Source organism: Bos mutus, chromosome 2 (genome assembly GCF_027580195.1).
Source record: "Bos mutus isolate GX-2022 chromosome 2, NWIPB_WYAK_1.1, whole genome shotgun sequence".
NCBI lineage: Eukaryota > Metazoa > Chordata > Mammalia > Artiodactyla > Bovidae > Bos > Bos mutus.
In genome coordinates, this window is record NC_091618.1 from 99,289,285 (window position 1) to 99,309,185 (window position 19,901).

Here is a 19,901-nt window from a genome sequence, read left to right on the forward strand (position 1 = left end):
ATGTGGTTTCTAACAGCCACACAATTAGTATACAGTGTGCCTGAGCTGAAGAATCTAAGACTTGTGGGTGGCATTGTGTCTTTGGGAAATGTAGGTTCTAAGTTCCGAACAATTGATTTTCTAAATATCTTTTGGTTCTTGTCCATTTTTAAGCTGGGCTGTCTCTGTTATTAACCTTACTGATATTTCTGCTACTCCATGTTTAAATTTTTGTTACAATTTGAATGGTGCAAAACTATGATCATCTTATGTCTTTGGTAACAGTAAGTAGAATTTTGTATGTTTTGGGTAAGAAAATTTAATTTATATGATGGTTAAAAGTGAAAATTCGGGAGTATTCTGTGAATATGTAATTACTTTTATTTTTTTCTGTAATTTAAGCAACCTCTAATCCCACTTTTTGCTTTGTGGAGAGATTGCTTTTTTAATATGAAATAATAAAAGAGGCTTTTTATGGAAGTTCTAGGTTAGTTTTTACATCGTTTTCTAATTTATATATTAACTGTTACAAAGCTTGGTACAATGGCATATTTTGCATAGTATATATTTTCAACAGTTAAAATAACCAATTGTCATTAACCTTTTTCTTTTTTTGTTTCTTTTGAATCAGTTAAAGTTTCCAAGGAAATACATCATTAAGATAAGAAAATTTTCTTTTTTTTGGGAGAATGTCATTGAAACATGTTTATCTATGAAACAGATGCCAGTCCAGGTTCAGTGCATGATGCTGGATGCTTGGGGCTGGTGCATACATAAGGCCCAGGGGATGGTAGATGGGAGGGAGGAGGGTTCAGGAAAGTTTTAAAAATAAAATCAAAGAAAAAAAAAAAAAAAAGGAAAATACAGATAAAATACTGAGAGTGAGTCAGAGTTAACTGGTAGATTTGTAAGCCCTTGCAGTATTCTAAAGTTAATCTACCCTTATGGCAGAAAGTGAAGAGGAACTAAAAAGCCTCTTGATGAAAGTGAAAGAGGAGAGTGAAAAAGTAGGAAAACGAAGATCATGGCATCTGGCCCATCACTTCATGGGAAATAGATGGGGAAACAGTGGAAACAGTGTCAGACTTTGTTTTTTGGGGCTCCAAAATCACTGCAGATGGTGATTGCAGCCATGAAATTAAAAGACGCTTACTCCTTGGAAGGAAAGTTATGACCAACCTAGATAGCATATTCAAAAGCAGAGACATTACTTTGCCAACTAAGGTCTGACTAGTCAAGGATATGGTTTTTCCAGTAGTCATGTATGGATGTGAGAGTTGGACTCTGAAGAAAGCTGAGGGCTGAAGAATTGATGCTTTTGAACTGTGGTATTGGAGAAGACTCTTGAGAGTCCCTTGGACTGCAAGGAGATCCAACCAGTCCATCCTAAAGGAGATCAGTCCTGGGTGTTCTTTGGAAGGAATAATGCTAAAGCTGAAACTCCAGTACTTTGGCCACCTCATGCGAAGAGTTGACTCATTGGAAAAGACTCTGATGCTGGGAGGGATTGGGGGCAGGAGGAGAAGGGGACAACAGAGGATGAGATGGCTGGATGGCATCACTGACTCGATGGACGTGAGTTTGAGTGAACTCCGAGAGTTGGTGATGGACAGGGAGGCCTGGCGTGCTGCAATTCATGACGTCGCAAAGAGTTGGACATGACTGAGCGACTGAACTGAACTGAAAGTTAATCTTGGGCCCTTGTTTGGGTGTCAGGGAGATCACAAGGAAACACAATCAAATCTATAAAGTGTTTTGTTCATATGGAAAAGGAAGCAATGCTTGGCAGTTTAGTCTAAAAGGGGGAATGGTGAGTGATAGAGAAGACTGTATAAAGAAGAGGTCAGAGTTTTTAGTTGTTGCTTATGATACGGAAAATTTTCAAGGAAGGAACTGTTAGTCATCTCAGATAAGGTATTGATTCATGGAAATAAGGAACCAAGGGAGAGCATTTTATTCTGGACTTGTACTTTCATTACTGTGCATTACATTATTTCTCATGATTAAGCATTGTCTGGTAGATAACATTCATTAAATAATAGTTTTATTGAGATATAAATCAGATAGCATATGACTTGCCCATTTAAAGTGTACAACTCCATGATTTTTAGTGTATTCACAGATATTTTCTCCCATTCTGTAAGTTGTCTTTTCATGCGCTTCATCCACTTTTTAATTTCATATGAATGTTCTTAGTCTCTTGAGATAATGATTGCAAAAAAGTTAATTGGACATAACAGATTAAAAACTTTAGTGAGTCAATAAATGCCATATTCCATGAAAAGATGGGCTCAATAAAGGACAGAAATGGTATGGACCTAACAGAAGCAGAAGATATTAAGAAGAGGTGGCAAGAATACACAGAGGAACTGTACAAAAAAGATCTTTGTGACCCAGATGATCACAATAGGGTGATCACTCACCTAGAGCCAGACATCCTGGAATGTAAAGTCAAGTGGACCTTAGGAAGCACCACTACAAACAAAGCTAGTGAAGGTGATCGCATTCCAGTTGAGCTATTTCGATTCCTAAAAGATGATGCTGTGAAAGTGCTGCACTCAATATGCCAGCAAATTTGGAAAACTCAGCAATGGCCACAGGACTGGAAAAGGTCAGTTTTCATTCCAATCCCAAAGAAAGGCAATGCCAGAGAATGCTCAAACTACCGCACAATTGCACTCATCTCACACGCTAGTAAGTAATGCTCAAAATTCTCCAAGCCAGGCTTCAGCAATACATGAACCGTGAACTTCCAGATGTTCAAGCTGGTTTTAGGAAAGGCAGGAGAACCAGAGATCAAATTGCCAGCATCCGCTGGATCATCAAAGAAACAAGAGAGTTCCAGAAAAACGTCTTTACTGACTATGTCAAAGCCTTTGACTGTGTAGATCACAATAAACTGGAAAATTCTGAAAGACATGGGAATACCAGAACACCTGAGCTGCCTCTTGAGAAATCTGTATGCAGGTCAGGAAGCAAGAATTAGAACGGGACATGGAACAACAGACTGGTTCCAAATAGGTAAAGGAGTACGTCAAGGCTGTGTATTATCACCCTGCTTATTTATCTTATATGCAGAGTACATCATGAGAGATGCTGGGCTGGAGGAAGCACAAGCTGGAATCAAGATTGCCGGGAGAAATATCAATAACCTCAGATATGCAGATGACACCACCCTTATGGCAGAAAGTGAAGAGGAACTAAAAAGCCTCTTGATGGAAGTGAAAGAGGAGAGTGAAAAAGTTGGCTTTAAACAACATTCAGAAAACTAAGATCATGGCATCCGGTCCCATCACTTCATGGCAAACAGATGGTTAAACAGTGGCTGACTTTATTTTTTTGAGCTCCAAAATCACTGCAGATGGTGACTGCAGCCATGAAATTAAAAGACGCTTACTCCTTGGAAGGAAAGTTATGACCAACCGAGATAGCATATTCAAAAGCAGAGACATTACTTTGCCAACAAAGGTCCATCTAGTCAAGGCTATTATAGTTTTTCCAGTAGTCATGTATGGATGTGAGAGTTGGACTGTGAAGAAGGCTGAGTGCCGAAGAATTGATGCTTTTGAACTGTGGTGTTGGAGAAGACTCTTGAGAGCCCCTTGGACTGCAAGGAGATCCAACCAGTCCATTCCAAAGGAGATCAGTCCTGGGTGTTCATTGGAAGGACTGATGCTGAAGCTGAAACTCCAATACTTTGGCCACCTGATGCGAAGAGCTGACTCATTTGGAAAGACCCTCATGCTGGGAAAGATTGAGGGCAGGAGGAGAAGGGGACGACAGAGAATGAGATTGTTGTATGGCATCACTGACTCAATGGACCTGAGTTTGGGTGGACTCTAGGAGTTGGTGATGGACTGGGAGGCCTGGTTGCTGCGGTTCATGGGGTTGCAAAGAGTTGGACGTGACTGAGTGACTGAACTGAACTGAAATGCCATATATCCGTTTGCTTAGTCGCTCAGCTCTGTCTTTGTGAAATCGTTGTATACCTCAGCCCACCAGGCTCCTTGGCCCATGGGGATTCTCCAGGCAAGAATGCTGCACTGGGTTGCCATGTCCTCTTCCAGGGCATCTTCCCAACCCAGGGATTGGACCCAGCTCTCCCGCATTGCAGGCAGATTCTTTACTGTCTGAGCCACCAGGAAAACCCTAGAGTACTGGACTGGGTAGCCTATCCCTTTTCCAGGGGACCTTCCTGACCCAGGAATCTAACCGGGTTCTGCATTGCATAGATTCTTTACCAGCTGAGCTACTAGGGAAGCCCATAGCAATGCCATGAAGAGTGTGAAAAGACAACTTACAAAATGGGAGAAGTTATTTGTGAAGCATATGCCATATGACAAGGAACTTGTAACCAGACTATATAAAGAACCTTTAGGTTGTAACAAAGAAAACAACTCAGTTTAAAATGAGCAGAGCAACTAAACAGACATTTTTCAGAAGATGTATAAATGGCCAATGAACCACATGAATAGATGCTCAACATCATTAGCCATTAAGAAATGCAAATGTACACTCTTAATGAGACACCACTTCATACCCACTAGAATGGCTAAAATAAAACAAGTGAGACAGTACTAAGAGTTGACAGCGTTGTAGAGAAATTTGGACCTTCAGCTATTTGTAAAGCCTCCGCAGACAACCACTTTGCCTTGCATTTCATTTCCTTTGGGATTGTTTTGGTCACTGCCTCCTGTACACTGTTAAAACCTCTGTACGTAGTTCTTCAGGCCCTCTGTCTACCAAATATAATCCCTGAATCTGTTCCTCACCTCTACTGTATAATAAGGGATTTGACTTAGATCATATCTGAATGGGCTTGGCCTAGTGGTTTTCCATACTCTATTTAAGGAGCTAATGATCTGAGCCAGTCTGTTCTAAGTCTTGTTTTTGCTACTGTACAAGAACTTCTCCATCTTTGACCACAAAGAATATAATCAGTCTGATTTTGATATTGACCATTTGATGATGTCCATGTATAGAATTGTCTCTTGTGTTATCAACAAAGGGTGTTTGCTGTGCCCAGTGTGTTCATGTTTTAGGAGCGTATAAAATGCCCATTTAAAAAGATTGGGGATGAGGTTAGGTGCTACTTGCTATTTTAGATTTACAGGTCAGAAATAGAAGTTCTTTCTAAATTTTAAATTAAAACTTGAAAAGTATTTTTGATCTTTGAAATTCAAAGGTCTTAAAACCATTGGCCTGCAGGATTAAGTCCCTGATAGATGATGGTGGCTCATAACATGGTTTTATTTTGAAATATTTAATGAATTTCATCTCACGTGCTATTCAGTTCATTGATTGGGTCTCTATGGATGACTTATCCCACTCCAGTACTCTTGCCTGGAAAATCCCATGGATGGAGGAGCCTGGTAGGCTGCAGTCCATGGGGTTGCTAAGAGTTGAACATGACTGAGCGACTTCACTTTCATGCATAGGAGAAGGAAATAGCAACCCACTCCAGTGTTATTTTCTTTTTTTTTCACTCCAGTGTTCTTGCCTAGAGAATCCCAGGGACGGGGGAGCCTGGTGGGCTGCCGTCTATGGGGTCACACAGAGTCAGACACGACTGAAGCGACTTAGCAGCAGCAGTAATGTTGTTTGACTTCCTGAGAATGGGCATAAGATCCAGATGTGTTTTTGGTTCCTTGAAAATATTATTCTTACAGAAGAGTACTCACACTTAATGCCTTTCTTGGTGTTCTGTTTACCTATAAGAGGAAGAAACAAGGTTCATCAATGGGTTAATATTAAACCTGGAGAACACAATAATTACATATAAATTTTTACTCCTCAGTGTTTCCTAGCCTAGTGTATATATTCAGTTACAAAGAAGACATACCTAGATCAAATTGGCTGTCTAGCAAAATAAGTTACCATGTAAAGGAACAAGTGGTAGAAGACAATAGAACCTACATGGTAGAAAAATTTGTGCTTGGTGAAGAATGAATGATCCTCGGCAGTTTATTAGAACACTATGCTGCTGCTAAGTCGCTTCATTCGTGTCCGACTCTGCGACCTCATGGACTGCAGCCTACCAGGCTTCTCCGTCCATGGGATTCTCCAGGCAAGAACACTGGAGTGGGTTGCCATTTCCTTCTCCAATGCATGAAAGTGGAAAGTGAAAGTGAAGTCGCTCAGTTGTGTCTGACTTTTAGCGACCCCATGGACTGCAGCCTACCAGGCTCCTCTGCTCATGGGATTTTCCGGGCATCAGTACTGGAGTGGGGTTGCCATTGCCTTCTCCATTAGAACACTATAGATTAAATTTAATATTTCAACTATATTTAAAAATTTCAAGTGTTTTGTTCCTTTGTAAAATTTCATTTTAACTTACAGTCTGCATCAGCAGCTGCGTCACCATTTCAACCTACATGGTATAGTGAGTCTGAGATAACTCAGGGAGCACGCTCAAGATCACAAAACCAGCAACGGGATCATGATTCAAAAAGACCTAAACTTTCTTGTACAAACTGTACATCTACCTCAACTGGAAGAAGTGTTGGCCATGGTTTAAATGCAGTATCAGGTAATAATTAATTAAATTTATGTACATACTAGTCACTGTATATATATTTTGGACAAAAGCCCTTTTCCCAAGCTGTTGTTTTAAACAAGTAGATTACATGTGAGACTGAGTCAGAAATAAAAGTGGATCTTACAAAATCTTACCTTAGGTTAGTGCTAGAACTGAAATTAACTCTTCATCTTGGATTTTTGTTCAAATTTGGTAAAAATGTCTTACACAAATGGGATATTAATGGATTTTATTTAATTAGAATAGCTGATATGTTGTAGTAGCAAAGTTTGTAAAACTGACCTGTCTTCTGCTCATTATTATAGGAGATAAAGTTTTAAATTGTTACTGGGAAAGCCAGATTTACAGATAACATGTTTAAAATGTTTCCTTAGCGTATTTGTAAATAATACACATTGTGCTATATGACACTTAACTTTAAGAAAATGTAGAAATTCTTTAGTTGAAAAATAGTTGGTGGTGTTCTAGAAGTTCTGTACAAGGAATTGGAATGCTATGATTCTAGTCTTCTAATTGTGTGACATTGGACAAATCACTCAATCACTCTGGTATGAAAGATTTAGGCATAAAGTAATTAGCATAAGCGATTCCTTTCTATTTTGTTAAGTAGGACTGCCATGAGAAAGACACTGGCCATCTGAAAGATATTAAGAGTAATGTGATGGGTAAGAGCAGACTGACCTTAACTTTGTAGACAGATAATCGTTATGTAGTGATACTTTTGTTCTCTTCTGCTCTGTAAAGGCATAATAATAACCCCGGGCCTTTTCCCTTAATGAAGGGAAATTATTTAAGGAGTTTAGGACTAGGAGAGGAAGACCCAGAATTTCAAGATAAACAGTAAAGGGGGGTAAGTTTTGAGACTTAATTTTTAATTTCTTATTAAATGAAATTATATCTAACAGAATTTAGATTATAATTGGAATGATACATTAATTCTTAGCATAAGGATGAACGAAGTGTGGCAGCAATAATAGTTCCGACAAAATAATGTAACTTGCAGTATAACCTCTTTCTTTTCAAGATGGCTTTGATTTTGGCTGTTCTCATCACTTTTGCTGTAATCATTTTTACATCATGTGTATATTGTATATTCAGATATTTTAGGGAGTGACTGAGACATTGGCATTCTAGATGAGGGGTGGATTTTCGTATTAGAGAAGAGTGTGTATGAGTAGGAGATAATTTTATGAGTGATTAGTTCATTAGTGGATTTTGCTTTTCATTGCAACTATATAACTGGATTCCTATGTGCGCATGCATGCCTCATCACTTCAGTTGTGTCCGACTCTTTGCAACCCCATAGACTGTACCCCGCCAGTCTCCTCTGTCCATGGGATTCTCGAGGCAAGAATACTGGAGTGGGTTGCCATGCCCTCCTCCAGGGGTCTTCCTGACCCAGGGATCGAACCCGCGTCTCTTAAGTCTCCTGCACTGGCAGACAGTTTCTTTACCACTAGCACCACCAATAAGCCATAATTATCTCTGTGTAGTATTGAAAATTTGTCATCAGAAACCTGGAAAGCTTTCTCTGAATTAAAACTTCTTCAATTATTTTAAGATTCTACTTGGAGGCATAGTCAAGTTCCCAGGTCTTCATCAGTGGTACTTGGATCATTTGGAACTGACTTGATGAGAGAGAGGAGAACAGATTCCTCCATTAGTAATCTTGCGGATTATAGTCACCGAAGTGGTGATTTCACAACTTCATCATGTATGTATAAGCTATACTGTTATGCATAATTTATCTAATAATGTTATATTTTCTTCTTTGTATCATTAAAATCACAGTACAGAGGAATAAATAAATACTATGAAGATTTAGAATATAGGATAGCTTGATATATATTCTAGGACTTTGCTGTTTTACTGTAAAAATTGTAACCAATCTAAGTATCCAAATTCTGTTTGCTTATAATTTTTCCACTCTTCTGAATGTATATGTTTTAGATATACTTGATAATTATTATATGCTGCAATATAATTTGCCTTATGAATTAAGAAAAACATGAAATCATCATTTTAAGACATAATTTAGAATTCATTTAGTTTAGCATGAATTTGTTTTTGTTTTCATTTAGTTGAAATAAAAACCCACACTGTTTCTGTCACTGTGTGTAAGCCTAAATTTAAAAAAATAGAAGTCCAATGAGTTATCCATTATGCAGTGAATCCACCTGAAAAAAATAAGTGCAATTAAAAAAATAAAAATAAAACAATAATAGTACATAACTGAAGATAAAAGATACTAACTGAAGTTGACAGTCATAGCAGACAAAAGTGGAATTTGATTTACAAAGAAGAATATACATTTCTATTGGGAGGTTTAACTAGATTTGTTAAATGACCTTATTAGGGCAATTTGTTGCTTTATTTAAGACAAATGAAAGCGTATTTTCATTTGCTTGACTTTGGATGGAGGAGGTTTAGTAAACAGTGTCAGTAGCTTCTAGGTTTGGGGAGTATAAGTGTGTGAAATAGATTCGTCCCCATTGATTCTTCCATGAGGTACCATGTGTTAGCACAGTAACAATCTAGTTCTTAAACTAGGTATATGGACGAATATTTTTTATAAAGGAATGCTGTGGTATTTCTCATTCCACTTGAAGGTTAGAATCATCAGCAATGTACTGTTAAAATTGCAGATGCCAGAGCTCTATTCTGACTAGGAGTTCCGGGCCAGTATTTTTTTTTTTTAAACATAGTTATGGTTGATGAGTAATCAGGGATTAAAATCCCTGTTGTTAACTTGAAAGAAGAGGCCAAAGGTTGGAGAAAGTTTGAACTGTTAGCATGGTTTGTTATAAAATGACAAGAATGATAATATTTACATGAAATAACTTTGTACTTATTAGAGTAAGAAAAATTTCAAAAACACCATCTCCTTATGAGAATTTTGCTTTTACTTGTTATGAGTCATTTACTTTGAGTTTTTGACCCATTTAAAATTCCTTATCCATTTAGATGTTAGGTATTCTTCTCCCATATCAATTTTTGATCAGTAAATTCAACTGTTATACCTTCATCCGTGTTGGTTGATTGATGTTTGCCTCTTATAAAGCTATAATGCATTTCTGTTTTTAAAAATTTGTAATGACGACTTTATTCAGCAGCACTGGATTTTACCAAAAGTGTAGACAGATAGTTAAATATGTTAATTTTTTTTCTGTAATGGTAGTTAGGCTGTGTAGCTATAATATGCCAGTGTTCAGTTTGAATCTAAGGGTTAATTTTGGCATTAATTAGTGGTTAATAGACTTAAATTTAATAATGCACAGATAATTCACGTAATTGGTTATCTTTTCTTTTTTAAAAAATAGGTGTTCAAGACAGAGTTCCTTCTTCATATTCACAAGGAGCAAGACCAAAAGAGAACTCATTGAGCACTTTACAATTGAGTGCATCATCTACTAACCACCAAATGCCTTCTGAACATCAAACCATACCATGTTCTAGGGACTCTGGTAGAAATTCTTTAAGATCAAATTTTTCTCCAAGAGAATTAGAATCTCCCCAAAGCAGTATGCAGCCTGGATTTTCTTATACTTCAAATAGAGGTGAAACCTCAACTATAGGCAGTTCAGATAGGATTAACTCATCTCACAGATCATTTCAAGAATCTTCTGACAATGAAGGTAGACGCACAACAAGGAGATTGCTGTCACGTATAGCTTCTAGTATGTCATCTACTTTTTTTTCACGAAGGTCTAATCAAGACTCCTTGAATACAAGGTCATTGAGTTCTGAAAATTCTTATGTTTCTCCAAGAATCTTGACAGGTTCTCAGTCTCGTGGTAATGCAGCATCAGCCTCTGATATTCCTGATAATAGGGCATCCGAAGCTTCTCAGGGATTTCGATTTCTTCGGCGAAGATGGGGTTTGTCATCTCTTAGCCAAAATCATAACTCTGAGCCAGATTCCCAGAATTTTAGCCAAGAATCTGAAGGCAGAAATACAGGACCATGGTTATCTTCCTCACTTAGAAATAGATGCACACCTTTGTTCTCTAGAAGGAGGCGAGAGGGACGAGATGAATCTTCAAGGATATCTACCTCTGATATACCATCTAGATCTCATCATCTTTTTAGAAGAGAATCAAATGAAGTGGTTCACCTTGAAGCACAGAGTGAGCCCCTTGGGGCTGGTGCCAACAGACCGCAGGCATCTGCAGCACCAAGCAGTGTTGGTACAGGTGACTCCCCCTCAGATTCAACTCGGAGCGGACGAAGTACAGGGATAACGGGGATCCTTCCTGGTTCCTTATTTCGATTTGCAGTGCCCCCAGCACTTGGAAATAATTTGACTGATAATGTTATGATCACTGTAGATATTATTCCTTCAGGGTGGAGTTCATCTGATGGAAAAAATGATAAAACTAAAAATGTACCTTCAAGAGACCCAGAAAGACTACAGAAAATAAAAGAGAGGTAAGTTTGAATACATGTCTTAAGCCTATAAAGCAGTAACAGATTAAAGAAAGAACTGTTTGTTTCTAAAATGGTTTCTCATAAGAGTGATGTCTGAAATTTTCTTCCTTTAAAATTTACATCCAGTAAGATGTTAGTATCTTGCTCAGAGGTAAAATGGATGAGAATTAATTCTAGAGGTAGGTACTGGGGGTGTAAATTGCATCGGGAAATAATCTAAAGGTTGTTTTTAACCAGCTTTGGACACAGATACGTATGGAGACAAAAGGCCTTAATCTCTTACCCTTTGTCTTGGTAGGCTAGTGCTACATGGAATTGGTTAAGTTGACCCAAGTGGTCATATGTATCAAGACAATATTTCACCTTTTAATAAGATCATTTATTTACCATTTATTTATATTTCTGATTTCAAATCTTTTTTGGGATGAGGTAAAATCACAGATTTTTAAATTTTTTTAAAGTCTAAATGTATGCTGAATTACTGTGACTGACAGAAATGTCAATTTAAATTCAGAACTTAGAATTTTTTATTCATATGAAATCTTCTGTAGAGTTTAGATTGCTTAAAAATCTCTGGGAAAAGATGAAAGATCAGAGATTTTCAGTCCAACTTAATTATTTTGTCGTGTTAATATTGTTGCTTAGTTTTTCCATGTATTACTTTTATGATGAAATAGGATAGGATGCTGCTACTGCTGCTGAGTCGCTGCAGTCGTGTCCAACTGTGCTAGGCAAGAACACTGGAGTGGGTTGCCATTTCCTTCTCCAATGCATGAAAGTGTAAAGTGAAAGTGAAGTCGCTCAGTCACGTCCGACTCATAGCGACCACATGGACTGCAGCCTACCAGGCTCCTCCGCCCATGGAATTTTCCAGGCAAGAGTGCTGGAGTGGGGTGCCATTGCCTTCTCCAATAGGATAGGATAGTGCACATAAAATATACTTGTAAGAAGAAAAGACTTACGTAATGCTAAGGTCGTTGGGTGTTTTTGGTTTTTGTTTTTTCTTATTCATAAAGGCCCCAGTAATGAAATTGTTGGGGAGCATAGTTGTTAGTATCACTTTAGATTCTTTTTTGTTTTTAACAAGAAACAATTCAGATCTTACTCTGGGTAATAAAGGAAGCTTCATATGCTTTCTAAGATAGTGAACATAGACGAGTATGTTTCCACTTTTCCTTAGAAAAAACAAATTGTACCAAGTAAAGATTCCCTTAAAATTTGCTTTTTCTCCTTTCGTAGAGAAGAATTTATTCTGCTGTGGTAGTGTTAGGTTTAATGTTATAGGAGCAGCCTCTATTTGTGAACAGTCTACTGAGTAATATAGTAAGTACTATATTTCTTATGCTCAAAGTGAGATTAATTTGAGTGCAATAGTGTAAGTAGGCAAAGCATTAGTTTACTGATGTCCAAAGAGTAACCAATTAAGCCAGCACTTCCCTGTCTAGTTAGCTAGTTCAAAAGCACATTTGTTGGGGTATTTTGACATGGAGTTTATATGTGCGTGTTCCTTTATTATGTTTTTCATTTATACATGAGGGTTATAATATACTTTACAATTAAATGAATAAAAGTGTAAAAAAATGGACTCTCCCAGAGTAAAAACTCAGAGCCAAAGAAAGTCACATCTGAAGGTAAAACATTCGAGGGGCTTCTCTGGTGGCTTAGTGGTAGAATCTGCCTGCCAGAGCAGTAGACACAGATTGGATCCCTGGTCCAGGAAAATCCCACATGCCACACAGCAACCAAGCCCATGCGCCACAATTACTGAGCCTGTGTTCTAGAGTCCAGGAGCCACAACTACTGGAGTCTGCACGCCCAGACCCTGTGCTGTGCAGCAAGAGAAGCCCCCTCAGGGAGAAGTCTGCACACGACAGCTAGAGTAGCTCCCATTCACGGCAACTAGAGAAAAGCCCATGCAGCAACAGAGACTCAGCCAAAAATAAATAATAACTGTTTAGAAAAAACAAAGATTAATACTTGAGGTTATATCTCTGGTTAAGTCTAGGTATGGAAGTCACCTCAAAGTACATCTGTTTCTCTTTGCACAAATCTTTTGCTAAACTCATATGAAACCCATATAATATAATCCAGGTTGTATTTCAGTTAATGTTTAGTATTCTGTATCATCAATTTATTGAGTACCTTTTTTGTGTCAGCAGTGGACTAAGGTGAGAGATTTAACCAAAAAAATTACTTATTCTATAGTGATCATTTCTGCATTTAAAGAAGCAGTACATGTTGGCCTGTGAAATAGAGGATGTGGGTTAATGGGAACTACTCCACACTTTAAAATCCTAACCTTAAAGAAATGAGAATGATTTACTAACATTACTAGGGGTGGGGAAAATGAGGAATTTTAAAATCTATTGTTTTGATTTTATTATGATTTAATACAAAACTTTATCAGTTTAAACATAACGTGGTTCTGAGGTGAGGTGAAGTCATTCAGTCGTGTCCGACTCTTTGCAGCCCCATGAACTGTAGCCTCCTAGGCTTCTCCATCCATGGGATTTTCCAGGCAAGAGTACTGGAGTGGGTTGCCATTTTCTTCTCCATAACGTGGTTCTAACAACATGTAAATTGAAAAATCACAAGTCAATGTTTAATTCATCAAAGTTGACTTAAAGTTTTGAGGGGACAAAAGTAATGGGTATATATGTACATTATCTTTATACTCCTGGAATTGAAGTAATCTGTGATATTGCAGAAATTAAAATCTTAATGAAACTTATAAATTATGAAAGCTGTGGAACTTAAGCTGTGGTACCAAGGACAGAATTACTTTAAATTGTTTGAAGATAAGTAATAGGGTAGCCTATTTGATTTCTTTTAAAATATTACATTTTTTACTCTTGTTGAAAGTATTTTTCCTGTAGTTGCTATTTATTATTGTTATTGTTTGCCTTTTTTCTACCCAGAGAGACCATGATATATTTTGGAATTATGTATGACTAGAAGTGACCAACCAGGATGAGTTTTGATAGCTCTGTTTAGGAAATATACTGTCTTTTCCAGCCTCCTTTTAGAGGACTCTGAAGAAGAAGAAGGTGATTTATGTAGAATTTGTCAGATGGCAGCTGCATCATCCTCTAACTTGCTGATAGAGCCATGCAAGTGCACCGGAAGTTTACAGTATGTCCACCAAGAGTGTATGAAGAAATGGTTACAGGCCAAAATTAACTCTGGTAAGATTTACCCCTTTGTGTATTAAGTTTTCACAGTTTTTTCTAAGAAATGCATGCGTGTATGGATTTTAGTAACAATTCTGATTATAATTTATTCAAATGTCTACTCTTAACAAAAGTGTCGATCATTTTTTGAAGCAAAAGCATTAAAGAGCATTAGTTTTGCTTCATAAATTTAATGTATGGTAGTGTTGTATTTCATTTACTGAATAATCTATTTACTTCCATATGTGTATAGTTAACTGTGATTTGTTATTGCTGATGACCCTTATATCATGTAAGATGCTTTTGAATCAAAGAAATACTGTTACTATTTAGCAGCTATGTGTCCTTGAGAAAGATTTATTTTCTCTAATGTTATTATGCAGCAGTAGGATTGCTATAGGGAGTCGTTATTTATTAAGTGCTGTTATGGAGCCAGGCATCGTTCTAGATACGGGATATAGAGAACAAGTCAGACAAGGCAACTTTCTCCCATGGTGGTGGTATTAGGTGTTAAAGGAATGCCTTGTTGAGATGCTGCTGCTACTAAGTCACTTCAGTCGTGTCCAACCCTGTGTGACCCCATAGACGGCAGCCCACCAGGCTCCCCCGTCCCTGGGATTCTCCAGGCAAGAACACTGGAGTGGGTTGCCATTTCCTTCTCCAATCTTGTTGAGATGAGAGCATTTTAAACTTGAACAAAGAGGAGCTAGCTATTCTAGAATGAGAGGAAGAGCATTCCAACACATGGAACACCTGGCACAGAGCCTTTAAGGTGGGAATGACTTAGGTGTGTTTGAGGAACTGAATGAAGGCCCAGTGTGGCTGTAACTTGTGGGAAAGGACAGGGGTGATAAGTTGAGATACGAGAGATGAGCAAAGGCTTGCTCATTTAGGACTTTGAAAGCTAATGTCAGAAGCTTAGATTTTTATAAGTGTTATACGAAGCCACTGAAGGTCAGGGGAGTGAAATGATCTTATTTCTATTTTGGCTGCTCTGTGAAGAGTGGATTTTATTGGGACAAGAGTGAAAGCAGGGAGCTATTGTGACCAACTAGGAATCTATTGTATTAGAGGTGGTGGTGGTGGTGGTAGAAATAGATGATTTGAGTATGTTTTGGAAGTAGATTCTATGGGACTTGCAAATGGATTGGATGTGGTGGAGTGAAGAAGAACAATTAAAGAAGTAACTGTTTTTGCCTTAATCTACTAAGTAAATCGTGAGACCATTTACTAAAATAAAGAAGACTGAGAAAAGTGTAAATTTGGGAAAGGAAGCCAAGAGTTCTGTTTTGGAAATAATTATATATGAACTGTTTATTAGATAATGATATGGAAATGTCATCTGGGCAGTTAGCAAGACAAGCATGATGTTTCAAGAGTTTCAGTGCTGAAAATTTCAGTTTTGGGAATCATGAGCACATAAATAGTATTTTAAGCTTTGAGATTAAATGTCACTAGCGCAAGGGCAGATACCAAAAAAATGAACCCGAAGCAGAGCTCTGAAGCACCCACACATTTAGTGGGAACAGAGAAGATTTGAGGAACAGCCTCAGTCTGGTACGAAGAAAACAGAAAATGTAGTGTTGTGCAAGTCAAAAGAAGAACATGTTCTAAGAGGATGTAATCAACCCTGTCAGGTACCACAAAGAAGTCAGAACAGAAAGATAAGAACAAAGAAATGACAGCTGGAATTTGGCAGCATGGATGTCTTTGGTGACTTCATTGCTGGGCAAAGTGGATGAGGTGAGGTGTCATTGTATTACTAAATTAGGCTAAGACTAGGGAAGCAGCAACACAGACAGACCCCCTCTTACAATAAACTTTACTGTCAGGATAATTGGAGATACAGGGTAGAAACTGGAGAGTTTTCTACCACCTGGTCATGGTACATGTTTTTGTTTTTTGTTTTCAAGGTAGAAAATTTGAGGACATGTTTTTATTTTAACAAGAGATACTGTGAAGAGAAAAATTTATGAAAAGAGAAGGGGAAGAGGGGATCCAGAGTACAGGTTGAATAGGTAGTTTTTAATAGGAAAAGGGTACCTGGTAGTGTAGATATGGACTATTTCTAACCAAAGTGTGTTGCTTTGGTGAGAAGGTGCTTAAATTCCCATATAATTGCCTCTGTTTTCTTAATAAGGGTCTTTAGCTGATGGAGGGGATGGGTTAAGAAATTTTCGTGTGTGAGGAAAAGAACATTCTAAAATGTTTTCAGATAGTACTAGTGTCCATAAAAATCTGTGGCTATGAATATGATTTAAAAGTGTGATTGGGATACATGTACATTTTTAAGAAGCAATTTTCAGATGCTTGGATACAGACAAGGATTTGAGTTCAGTGGGGTTGAGACCTTTGACAGGCAAAAAATGATGAAGGGAGTTAAAGTTGGATGTGGTTGTAGTGAGCTTAGAAATTAGACAAGAAAGAGGGAGTAAGGACATTAGGAAGTAGATAGTGAGAAGTCAGATCTGTGTTTTTTGAATCTCATTGACATTGAAGATAATTGCCAGAGTAGGTGAGCTAGAATAGTGAAAGATCGTAGGTATACAGAAGAGATGCTTAACACACAGATTTTAGGAGTAGTGCTGTAAAGTGCAATGACGAGGTCAAGATTAATGACCATAAAGTGGGTGGCTGAGGTGGGGACAGGTAATATTGGAAGCAAGGATGTTGAGGAAGTCAGAATCAATTATGGTCTTTGTAGATGTGGAAATAACCAAGAAATAAGTTGTGTAAAGAAGATAGGTGCTACTTTGCCAACAAAGGTCCGTCTAGTCAAGCCTATGGTTTTTCCTGTGGTCATGTATGGATGTGAGAGTTGGACTGTGAAGAAGGCTGAGTGCCGAAGAATTGATGCTTTTGAACTGTAGTGTTGGAGAAGACTCTTGAGAGTCCCTTGGACTGCAAGGAGATCCAACCAGTCCATTCTGAAGGAGATCAGCCCTGGGATTTCTTTGGAAGGAATGATGCTAAAGCTGAAACTCCAGTACTTTGGCCACCTCATGCGAAGAGTTGACTCATTGGAAAAGACTCTGATGCTGGGAGGGATTGGGGGCAGGAGGAGAAGGGGACGACAGAGGATGAGATGGCTGGATGGCATCACTGACTCGATGGACGTGAGTCTGAGTGGACTCCGGGAGTTGGTGATGGACAGGGAGGCCTGACATGCTGCGATTCATGGTGTCGCAAAGTCGGACACGACTGAGTGACTGAACTGAACTGAAAGTCATTAATGAATGAGGAAGAACTTTGAGTTTCAAAACAGCAATAGGTATCGGGGACGTCTATCCCTGTTTCTTGGTCCTGAGGTGCAAACGGTTGTTGGGAGGAAGTGATTGCAGAAGAATATTTTATCAGTCTGTGAGGCCCTGTGGTTCAGTCTTGAAGTTGAACAGGTGACTCATAAAGGAAATTGGTTGAGAAGAATTTACCAGTGTTTAGCAATGAGTACCAGGAGGACCTAGTGAAATATGACTAGTAGGGTGGGAAATTAGATCATAGTAATAAATGAACATACTTGTGTGGCAGTGATGGCCTGATGATGATAGTTGGGTGACAGAAAAATAGGTTGTGAAGTATGATGGTATTAATTTCAGTGTTAATGATCTGTTGGAATTTGATAAATGTGTTCAAACTGGATATGATGAGACTAGCGGAAAACTTTTCTTCCTGCAGCAAGATAGCAGAGGCCTCATTGGGGTATGGGGTTATCTTTTTTTCTAAACTAATCTGATCCCAAACCTGTGGGATGGGCCAGTCTTACCTGTAGCAGCCTCTTTTTGACTGTGTGGTGTAATGAAAGCCTTGTGCACTTTATTAGGCACTGCCCTGGGGTGTTAATAAGTTTAAATGAATGCTCAGCATGGTTCTTGACACTTAGCAAGGGCCCAGAAATGTTAGCTATTACCAGAATGAAAAACACCTTGACTCACCTTCTATTATATTTGCAACTGGATTGTTAGTATTGTATAGGTAGGAAAACAGGTAATACAATATATTATTTAAGAACATTGGCTTTTGAGAGTTAGACTTGCTTTAGGTTGGAATAATGACTCCCCAACACTTAACTATAGGATTTTGAGTAACTCTCTTAACTTTGGTTCTCAATTCTGGTTGCTGATCAGAATTACCCATCTATGTTTTAAAAACAGAGATTCCTTAAATCCAATTTCTAAACATTCTTGAATGTTAAGTAGGTCTGGGGCTGGGCCTCAGTTCCATCAAGAGTCAGATTGAGGAATAGTTTGTTGTTAAGATCAAGTGAGATAATGTTTATGAATAGTTTCTCACAGGATTGGGCTCACAGTAAGTAATTAAATAGGTTTTAAAGGTAATGATAAGTATTCATGGTGATGAATGTTAAGATCTCAAGAACTGAACCTTCCTGTTAAGTTTTCACAAGGCTTTCTCATATTTACTTGACGACCTCATCTGGTAGATGATTCATTCTGATAGAGATTTGTTTAAACATTTAAGCAGCTGCTATATATAGACTGTTAAAAACTCTGAGGATGTTCAAAGATGAATAGAATACGTTTAATATAAGCTTAGGCAAATGTAGGCAGGGCCTACTGAATGAGGTGGGATATGAAGGACACCTGAGGGGTGTCCTGGATTAAATGAGGGGTCCTGGATTAAAGATTTCAAGGATAACTGGTTCCTCCAACTGCATTTGGCCTTTTTGAACAACTTCTCTGTTACTTGTTCCATAGAAGAGAAACATGAAGCCTTAAAATGTGAAAGACCATTATTAAATTGCATCCAGTGTCCATATTTTATAATCATCATACTTTTCCTGCTTCTGATTCAAAGAATAAATGTCTTAATAAGAGAAAACCTTCTGAAGTGTCACATTTTTTATATTCTCCATCTTGAGTGTAGTATATTTCAGTAATATATTTTTAAAGATTAAGAAAATATTATGAATGCATTTTAATTTCAACACTTTCAAGTATGCTTGACTTCTAAAAAGCAAATCGATATTATTCACATACTTGATAAATAGAAATGTCTTTTGCAGTTTCACTCCAGCCTATCTTGAGGCGACATAGACATGTTACTACCTCAAAGTAGCATTTATTCATTTTCCTTTCAGCTGTTTTTAGAAAATGCATGTAAGTTACTACAACTGTTGTCTTAGACTTTATGCTAAATTTTTATTATTAACAAATTGTTATTAAATAACACTAATTCTAAGAGTTTATGAGCTCTTCAAGACAGGCATGACTACTTTCTTTCTTAATGTCTAGAACTTCTAATATTTTTTTGGCACATAACAAGCACTCAACAAATGTTAAATTGAATCTAAATCTTTACCTTATTATGCATATGACTTATTCTAGTTTTTAGGACAGTTTTTCATTTTAAAGCCCTGTTTAACAAGGAGGAAAATGGCAATATGTTTAATTAAACAAGACTGGTACTTAATTAGAGCCAGAAGCTTAGGAGTAACCAAATGTTGAGTGCATATAGGACAGAAGGAATTGTATTTAATTATGGTAAAACAAATATATAACATGAAATTTACCCTTTTAACCATTATTTAGTGTATAATTCAGTGGCATTAAGTAGATTTAGAATGTTGAGTAAGCATCACCACTATTTATTTACAAAACTTTTATTAAGTCATCCAAAACAGAAATTCTGTATCTATTAGGCACTAATACCCTTCTCACCCTCTTCTCAAGCACCTGGTAAATTCTGATCTACTTTCTCTCTGAATTTGCTTATTCTACATATTTCATATAAATGAAATCATACAATATTTGGGGGCTTTTTGTATCTTA

The 19,901-nt window shown here is 37.6% G+C and overlaps 1 protein-coding gene across 10 annotated transcripts in view; it reads left to right on the plus strand.

The window, feature by feature from the left end:
• The window catches only part of MARCHF7 (membrane associated ring-CH-type finger 7), a 47,963-nt gene that overhangs the window by 18,782 nt on the left and 9,280 nt on the right, over positions 1-19,901 (plus strand). For all 10 annotated transcript variants that reach the window (XR_011461442.1, XR_011461443.1, XR_011461437.1 and 7 more), the window contains exons 3-6: positions 6,319-6,508; positions 8,079-8,231; positions 9,838-10,945; positions 13,961-14,130. Coding sequence is in view for 7 of the 10 variants with exons in the window: in XM_070357452.1 (XP_070213553.1) it covers positions 6,319-6,508; positions 8,079-8,231; positions 9,838-10,945; positions 13,961-14,130 (1,621 nt within the window). In the remaining 3 variants the exon portion in view is untranslated. The remainder of the gene's footprint in view (positions 1-6,318; positions 6,509-8,078; positions 8,232-9,837; positions 10,946-13,960; positions 14,131-19,901) is intronic.